The 9,485-nt window shown below is 37.7% G+C and overlaps 2 protein-coding genes across 2 annotated transcripts in view; one reads left to right on the top strand and one right to left on the bottom strand.

The window, feature by feature from the left end:
• carmil2 (capping protein regulator and myosin 1 linker 2) overlaps window positions 1-4,085 on the top strand; it is a 96,937-nt gene extending 92,852 nt beyond the window's left edge. Inside the window, exons 37-40 of the mRNA XM_017305147.1 lie at window positions 425-560; window positions 1,273-1,362; window positions 1,460-1,546; window positions 1,638-4,085. Coding sequence (XP_017160636.1) covers window positions 425-560; window positions 1,273-1,362; window positions 1,460-1,546; window positions 1,638-2,098 — 774 coding nt within the window. The 3' untranslated portion in view covers window positions 2,099-4,085. The remainder of the gene's footprint in view (window positions 1-424; window positions 561-1,272; window positions 1,363-1,459; window positions 1,547-1,637) is intronic.
• A 2,096-nt stretch (window positions 4,086-6,181) lies between these two features.
• ric8a (RIC8 guanine nucleotide exchange factor A) overlaps window positions 6,182-9,485 on the bottom strand; it is a 27,216-nt gene continuing 23,912 nt past the window's right edge. Inside the window, exons 15-17 of the mRNA XM_017305146.1 lie at window positions 9,305-9,371; window positions 8,462-8,581; window positions 6,182-7,126 (exon numbers count right to left, since the gene is read on the bottom strand). Of these exons, the coding sequence (XP_017160635.1) occupies window positions 6,985-7,126; window positions 8,462-8,581; window positions 9,305-9,371 (329 nt within the window). The 3' untranslated portion in view covers window positions 6,182-6,984. The remainder of the gene's footprint in view (window positions 7,127-8,461; window positions 8,582-9,304; window positions 9,372-9,485) is intronic.

The raw sequence follows: 9,485 nt of genomic DNA, 5'->3' as shown, positions 1-9,485 counted from the left end.
GTGATGGCAAGCCATAGGAACGAAAAAAAACGCAAAACAAAAACCCCAAACAACCCAGATCCCAACAGAGAGAGTGTCCTGACACATGGCAGTAGAAATGACAGGAATAAACAACTAGAACTAACTAAAATAACTAACCGTTTTTCATTGTTCTTACATTGTACAAGTTCAAACAAGACAACAAGTTCACATAACTGGTCTCAGTGTTTTCTCAATCTTGTGAACATGTTTAAACAATAGTAACCCAACCTGCCTGTTAGACCCTGTATTGTGTATATGTACAAGTCCCATTAAATTTTATCAATATTATTATTGATATTTTCTGAACATAAAAAAATTATTTCAATTGTTTGATTCCCCTGCAACTACTTGAAACTGTTGTCTAAATGTATTACAGTCCACTTATTCTGACCCTCATTTCTAGAATGGCAGCAGGGACGGTGTGCAGGGTGAAATCCCCCCCCTGTCTCCAAGGAAGGAACTTCATTCTTCAGCCACAAAATCTCACAGAGAAGACAGCACACCAGATCGCAACGAGAAAGTACAATCTGTCACTGAGGGTATGCTTAAATACACACAAAGGATAAAATAAAGTTTTAAAATGTCAGTTTTTTTATGGTAAACATATTACTTATGTTACTGTTGTTATACTAGTCACATCAAATATTGAAACAACTCAAGCAATTCACACATGCAGGAAAATCAAAGCGTAATAGTCCACAAATGAAATTAYGTGTACTGAAATGGAGTAACAAAGAGAATAAGTACTGAACATACCAACGGAAATTTGTCAGTTTTACTTTGTTTAATGGCTGCATGTTTGGGCCGATTGCCTTGCTTAGAAATTCACACTAGTTTCACCTTCAGATTCCTAACATAAATGCCCATCTACATTTCTCCTTTCATCTTTCTTTCAATATTCCCCCAAAAATKGTCTGTGCATCGGCAACCAAAGAATTCAACTTTGACCTCATCTGCCAAGACTTTATACTTCTAGCATTTCATTGGGTTGTCCAAGTGCTCTGCTGCAAATATTAAACAAGCACCAATGTTCTTTTTCTTCAGTACTGAGTCCTGCTCAGTGACTGTACATAAAAGCAATTGTGGTTGAGTGGATTATTAATTTTCTCATGGGAAAACTGTACCTGCTATTTCCAAGACTGGTGTGAGAGCTCGTTGGTTCACCTCCAGCTCTTTCGTTTATTCTTTTGACTCCTCTATCAGAGAGAGAGAGATCATTTTTGGATGGTTTTCATTGTTGTGTTCTTTCAGAGAGTCTTCCTATGCTACGCCAACACTTGAAGCCCCTCCCACAGCGCAGAGCTGTATCTGTCCATGAGGAGGTACTGACCATGACGCAAGGTAGAGTTATGGTTTTCATAACATAAATATTATATCCTTGTTTTACATTCCATAGTAATTGCATCAAAAATAAACTTTGAATTTTGATGTCTTTTAGAACTCAAGGCTGTATTACAGAAGTCACCCATCCGTTTCCGGGGCAACCGCTGGGACCTGCCCTCCTGCAAAGAAGATGAAACACATGGTACAGTTGATGAGAATAACGTTTTTGTTTGTTTTTCTTCTCATCAGTCATTTAATGTTTTCATCTGTGTGCCTGGTGTTCATCCCCACAGCAAACAAGCCAGATGATGAAAAGAAGGTCARGAGTCAGATGGATGAACAGGAGGCAGAGAGAGGACAAGCAAGCTGTGGAGATACAGTGCCTCCAACCAAGCAGCTACGTTCACAAGAGGTAGAAGTACCCAGATGCAGTGCATCTGACAAGACTTTTACTGTGATAGAGAGACCTCCCATATTACCCAGGAAAGTGGAAAAGTTACCTGTAAACCTTGCATCTGAGAGAAAGAGTCCCACCAGAATCTCAGCTTCCTCACCATTGCAAGAAAAAGTCCRCAACACGTTGCCAGTTGGCTCTAAATCCACAGAGATATCCCGCATAAGCCCGTCCTCCCAGAAAAACAGATTTGTCGCATTGGATCAGGGTAATAACCCACAAGGGAAAGGAGAGAYACTTTCCCCACAGCACACAAAGATGGCCGAGCCAGCAGAGCACAGAACTGAGCCGTCTGTTTGACTGATGCACACAACAGTCTGACCTGGAAGAGCTCTGTCACATCACTGACATCAGGAAGTACGCAGGTAGAATGTGAATGTCCTACTCTTATCTTTTTGTTTTTCAACAGCATCATTGTGTTTCCCATCATAGTGTGGGCAAGTTAATTCGTGGGGTGAATAAACTTCTTGCACGTTTTTGGCTGGAGGGATGAATCTAACATAGATTATGTTTATTTCTGTTATTGAAATCCAGTTTATGCTGATTTGATTCGTGCGGTCTTTGCTTGTTCTCACCAAAAGGCCAAACTGTTAGCTGGGGTTAGCTAGCATRCACCAATGGGTGTCTGCTGAATGGATTGGKGCTGCTGACAGGTTGTGATTATGACCCATCAGAATATTGTAAATAACTCCTTATTATCTCAGATGAAACAAAAAATAGTTTTCAAACTATTGCTACTGTTTTTATTTATTTATTTTTCATTATTCTTATTTTTTTTTTGTCTTATTTTCAAATGTTAAAACAACTCCAGTCTCAACAATGTTAATAAACCAGAGATTCTGGCATTTTTTTCTCAATGTTTTGAACCAGCATTTTGTTTGGAGTAGATTTCTACAAAGCTTTCTAAAAATAAMCTATATATATTTGATACGGCAGCCTGTATGAAGAACTAAGAAACAGTGAGGGCACGTTTAACAATAATCTTGTAAAACTATTAATTGGAGAAAGAAAAGTTTAAAATAATGAATGTTCTGAACACAGAATAGTTACATTCCACCTGCTGTTTCACAGTTCTGTGTTTGTATAAAAGGTCTTTGTCAGCAGACCTGAACATTGACAGTCATGCGTAAGTTCATCCTTCATCAGAATTAGTTCCAAGTTCACTTCACATTGATTAGAACAGAAATTATTCATCTACATGGCTTACTACCAATATATTCTGAACAAATAATAGTCCTAARATGAAGTGAACAATGAACATTTGTGTTCCTAATTCATCTTGATACAAAGATGTTTGACTTTGTGTTATTATTGTAACGTGCCATTTGACTTCTCTTTAGTATTTGTTGTATAGACTCTGCATCAAGTACATGTTGCAGAGTAAATCTCACTTTCACCTGTTTTATTGCTTTAGTTGTGAAAAAGAAACTTTCTTACTAGACAATTGTTTTGATTATGACTTCAATAGCACTTTAAGCCTGATAAGCTTATATAATCATGGTTGTGATAAAAATAATAGTCAAAGAGGAAAGGTAAAAGTGGCAGAGTACATTAAGCTGAAGCCTTATTACTCAGTTGGTGTTTTGTAAATGCAAACCTACACTCTGTGTGCATGATAATCACAGAGTTGAACTGAAAACACAACCCAGTGTGGCTGGAGCATGAGCCTGCAGCTGATGTTAAGTTTAAGCTGAGAAAGCAGGTACTGTAGTCAATGTAAGAGTGAAGCTCTTATCCATAGTGGATATAATCCACTATGGACGTTATCCATAGTGGCTCCGGTTGAAGATTAATGTGTTGTTTAACTGCCTAAAGTCACCAAGCGTTTGTCTATGAAGGAATGTTAAGACGCTTGCAGCAGTTGTTAAAAGTTGATTACATCATGTAATTTCCTTCAAAGTCAAAAGGATCTAAGAAAGTTCCTGGTACAGTTCCTATATGGGAACACATTTTTACATAAATGGTGTCAGATTTGTGATTTATTTTTTGTCACCAGTCATATTGTCGTTATTTTATGAGGGGGAATTTTTCACCAGCTCAGTAGTTCACCAGGTCTTTATGTGTCATCTGATGCTATGTGAGATACCAACACCAAATTGTGATTTAGCTTTGAAATTCTCAGGGCGGCTGTGAGGAACGACGTGGGATTTTTCTAAACTGTTATGTTTCTCTTTAACTTGCACGTACAGAATATTTGCAAAACTGCATAAATCAAATTAGTTTGAACAGAGTGTAAATATATGCCTATACTTATCAAATAATAAAAAAAGTATTGACATGTGTTCCACTTCTGGTGTTTCTGCCTCTTTTTGTTACTGATAATCTAATAAGAAGCTAAAGGAATGAATTTGTACTCTAGACATTGAACATCTTGATAAGTGATGATTTTTGGACTCAAGAATCCATTTTAAAACCTTTTAAACTGTTTGTAAATGTTTGATATGTTAAGAACAGTTCCAATCAAACTATTATTTTCTTTGCTGTTAAATGTCAAAACGTATCAAATGATCCATTTCATTTTCTGGCTTTCATCCTATATCCTAACCCTAACCCTATATTTTGAGTGATCCATTTCATTTTCTGGCTTTCATCCTATATCCTAACCCTAACCCTATATTTTGAGTGATCCATTTCATTTTCTGGCTTTCATCCTATATCCTAACCCTAACCCTATATTTTGAGTGATCCATTTCATTTTCTGGGTAGGTAAACTCAAAAGTTTACATGACAAATTTGGCTTCAACTTTTCCTTTTTGATCAAACCAGGGCAGTTTTAGTTTATCCAGAGTCATGATTCCCCAGTTTGACCCTGATGCAGGCCACAATTACAGCCACATGGATGAGGTAAGTGAAAATAGCTCATATTGAACATAGAACTGTCWGGAGCAGCAGCAGGCAAGGGAAACCGGTGTGGGGGAAGAGGTGAGTGATTAATTCAGGTATGCAGAATTATAACAATTATGTGAGCAGAGGAAGGAGATGGGTTGCTCATACTGCTGATGGTGAATATGGTGATTGGGAGAGAAGTGCATATATCCACTGAAGACGAGAACGGGCGAGGGGTTCTGATGATGTTGGTTTCGTTTCCAGCAGCTTGTCACAATGGAACAGTATTGCATGATGGAATCCAGAGCAACAGAACCAGGGGCACCAGGAAGGAGCTGCATGGTGCAATCTTGGGGACAATGAGGTGATAGAGAGACAGTTAACTTTTTGTTGAAATCTCACTTGATATTAACTCAGTATTCTGTGAGGATAGTGGACAAACTTAGTTGTCATGCTCTCGGGGAAGTTCCAGGGGACTTTTAGGAATGGGGCATGTAACATTTCTTGTGACAGTGCTCCTGGACATAATGACCAGAGCAAGTTGGCCCATGCTCTGGGTTATCAACCCAGTGAGACCGAAAACACAGCAGTTTAAAATAAGTATGAGATTTGAGTAAAACCACTGTGACAGAAGGGAGGAAACTAAAACCAGACATGATCTCCAATAGCTTCCTGACCCACATGTGGAAATCAGACTCAGAAACAAAATGTAAATCTTAAGGTAAGAATGTGAAGATCCTCTGTCAGGAGACACCACACACCAAAACAAAAACACTCACATGTATCCCAACATCCACACTAAGGACTACCATTTATAAGCCATATTGAGCTAAGCATGTTTGTGAGAATATATTCATAGACAAAATATATAAATAAATAAAACTGTGGAGGTTGTTTTTCTAAAGCTTAAAGAATTACCACTGGAGAAATTACCTCTAATTACAGGGGTAACAGCACAAATAATCATGGTTTGGCACATTTTCTGTTTGATTCAATCAAGAGAAACAAAAAGTGGCCACTAAAGAACTTCTGCTCGAGGTTGTTTCAGGTGAGTAGTTCAGCATAGCGCAAAACAAGCTACGTGCCATACTGATGGTGAAAAATCCCTACCCTGACAAAGTTCTGTTTTGGTCCATTTGCTTTCTCTGCTGTAGCGGGATGAGGAGCCTCAATGTTCCCAAATGTCAGAGTTTAGTGATCATTAAAACACCTCTGTTTTGGTGTCACTTTTTAAAGTTGGTTCTGAGCATAAACATTCTGCGGGTGTTCAGGTATAAGACAACAATGTACTCATTTGGTATATTGTACTGGGTAATTTTGGTTAAAAAAWATATATGTACTGTTGCATCCCTAATTACTGGTGCAAAGAAAGAAAAAATGAAACATAAAGTCATTATGCTCTGGGCTAAATTCATCTGTATATTTCCATCCATAGTTGTTCTGGCAACCTCAGGCTTGAAGGATACTTCATAAATCCAACATCAGGTCTTCTTTGTATCCCAGTTTCACTTTCAAACAACTAATGGACATTTAAGGGAAAAACAAGCAGCTTCTAAATACCATTGACAGACAGAGTTTATTGAGATGCATTAAGTGTACTTTACAGTCCAAACAGCTATTCAACTACAATACAAAGAAGCAAACAAAGATTTGATTTTCTTGGATTATATTCATAGCTTAATATGTCAATTAAAGTCTAACATAGAAACATATTCATCAGTAAATGGTCTTTCACTTCTGAAAATAAAACGTTTATGGGGCATCATGAAAAATAACATCCACCTATTTTTATTAAATTCCATTTCAAAAATAAAGCTGACTCTCACATCAAAAAACTAAATAGCATTTTCTTTAAATACATTTTCTCTAAAAGTAAGATCATACATTGTCTGGTAAAAAGCATTGCATTCTGTAAAATGCTTCTGACGAGAGATTTCATCAAGATCAAAGCATTTTCCAGAAGCAGTATTATCTTGATTTACAGTCACTGAAATGCTTATTCTGGAAAGTCAACAGTGKTTGAAGGTTTTAAGCCTGAAGTCAATTAATAACAAAACTAAATCAAATTTGTAGGACAATGTAAACATATGCATCTTCAGAACACCAGTGCTGTTTGGTAGGTAGTCAGTTATTATTGACTAATGAGATGTGAAACTCAATAAAGGTTTTTATTCAACTTCCTCCTGTACACTCCATGCTGCATTCTTATGTTTGCTAAATTRATGCCAAATGTTTTTACCTTTCTTCCAATCAAATTAAGTGGACTAGCGTGGTAAACGTTATAAGATGTCATCATTTTTCTGCAGTGTTGTCACAAAGGTTGAAAGCTGGTTCAACCTGCTGTCATGTTTGTGTATTAACTAGGTTTCATCCTCGCTGTCTGGATCAGCTGGCTCTTGTGACTGGAACAATGGATTTGTGGCCAGTTTATTCARATCCTCCGCAGTCATCTCTCTCATCTTCCCATCTGAATTAAGCTGCATGGGCTGGATCAAATTGGTCCTACACAAAGCAGGAAAAGTGTGTTAGCATAGACCTAACACATTTTTAATGTGTGTTAGCACATTAAATACGGTAACTGTTTAAAAATGGTAGGCGTTCAAGACAGTATCTGTTTTTGTACTTTCTCACTTATCTTTTCTAGTGTAAATAGTTTATGGCTATTAACAGGACAATGCTCCATAGAAATGCACCCACCACTTGTGATACATAGAGTAATTCAGCCAATTACATGGTTACTAACCATCTAGACAAAGTGAATATGGCTTTCTGAAGTTCCAAGTGATAATCAGATGGAGGAAGAAAGTGAATTTAAGTGACTTTTAACATGGCACGGCTGTTGGTGCCTATCAGGCTGGTTTCCGGATTCAGAAACTATTGATCTGGTCATTGGAAAGAGATGACAGAAAGATAACAGGAGCTCAAGTAACAACTTGCTACAACCAGGGTATGCACAACACAGAGCACATCAAACCCAGAAGCAGATGGACAAGATCCCGCAGAATGCCACTTCTCTTCTAAACATGTCCTCCTCTAACCCATGAAAGCCTGGATCCATCGCTCCCTGTATTCACAATTCAACCTGGTGGTAGTGGTGTAATGGTGTGGGGGATTTATTCTTGGAAAAGAATATTAAATCTCTTAGTATCAAGAGCATTGCTGATAAAATCACAGCCTACCTGAGTAGTGTTGCTAACCATATCCATCCCTGTATGACCACAGAGAAACCTACTCTGTTGCCCAATTTAAACGGGATATCACACCATGTGTCAAAGCTCAAATCACTTCAAGCTGGTTTCTGGAACATGACGAYGAGGTCACTACTCCAACAGTAAACAGATCTAAAGCCAGCCAAAGCCACTAAGGCAGCTCTGAAGGCAAAAGGGTCCAAGAAGGAATTTGATTCATTCTAGACCCAGTTTACCAGGGAGCCCCCTGATAAATTAGGTCTAGAATGGACCAAAGGTGGGATCAATGTTTTCTGATGATGACACAAGACAAACAAAGGAATGAAACAAAAMAATAAATAGAGAAAGGGCAATATTTCTTTGTTTAATATATTAGGTGAGCCACAAAGCTAAAGAGCCCCTTGTAGCTCTGGAGCTGCAGGTTTCTGACTTCTGACCTAACAAATGAAAACTATAATCCTAAACTTGTTCATCAAATGTCTCAATATGGCTGAAGCTAAAAAGTACAGCACCTTCATTGTTAGAGTAAAACTGTAAAGGTAAGACGTTAGCCACTGTCTAGAACCACCCATGAGCAAGGTGTACCTAATAATGTGACTAGTGAGATTATCTGATAGATACAAATGTTCTGAAGAGTAGCAGTGTGGACCTTGACAGTCTGTCAAACATGTTGACCAGCTTCATGGCCTCGTACTCCTTCTGCTCATCTGTCATTCCCTCCATTGGATTGGGCTGCTCCTCTTCAAGAACACCTGTGATCAGGTTTATACTGCAAACAACAAGAACGCAGAGGTGAAACAGGAATAACACAAGAAAAACACTGGAAACTGTCATTTAAAAATTATGAACTTAATGAGTAAAAAAATCATCCATCCAAGTAATTTCTAAAAAATTTTAATCATAATAAGGAATGTGGAAGGGGTGGTGCCAATCTCCAGAAGTCATTTGTTGAGGAACATATTGTTAATACCATAGATTGTTTTACTGTGATACCTCAGTGATCTTTCTCAGACTGTTACCTTCTCCTCTAAAAATAGGTGACTTTTTAATCTCTGTAGGGAGGAAATTTTACATTCTGCCTTCAACATTAAAATATTCCAACTATAGAGAACTTTAAGTTTAATGCTGAAGCGCAGCTACAAACGATAAGTATGTCTCCTGTTTCACTTGATAAATACTTAGTCTGAGAAATAAATTCAATTTAAAACTGATAATGTGAGAACTGTGTATCTTTGTGACCTTTTGAAATTCTATATAGTCTTGTTAAAAACATTTTTACAAGCAGAAATAGTTTTCTTCATGGTAACACACCTCTCAGGTTGACTTATTTGGAAAGTTGAAAAAGCAATATTAATGAATGAATGAATGAATGAATGAATGAATGAATGAATGAATGAATGAATGAATGAATGAATGAATGAATGAATGAATCCCCAGGGGGAGATGTGGTCATATTCACTGTGAATGTGACCACATCTCAGTCAGTAAATACCGGCCTATAGATTGAAGGTCTTGACTTATGTTTGAGCCGATAGGCCCGGTGATAGACCAGAGATAGTCTAGTTAGACCAGAGATAGACCAGAGTTAGACTAGAGTTAGACCAGCCATAGACCAGGGATAGACCAGAGATAGACTAGAGTTAGACCAGAGATAGACCAGAGATAGACTAGAG

Source organism: Poecilia reticulata, linkage group LG6, assembly GCF_000633615.1.
Source record: "Poecilia reticulata strain Guanapo linkage group LG6, Guppy_female_1.0+MT, whole genome shotgun sequence".
NCBI lineage: Eukaryota > Metazoa > Chordata > Actinopteri > Cyprinodontiformes > Poeciliidae > Poecilia > Poecilia reticulata.
Note: the sequence above shows the minus strand (reverse complement) of the source record. Positions and strands in the feature narration are given on the sequence as shown.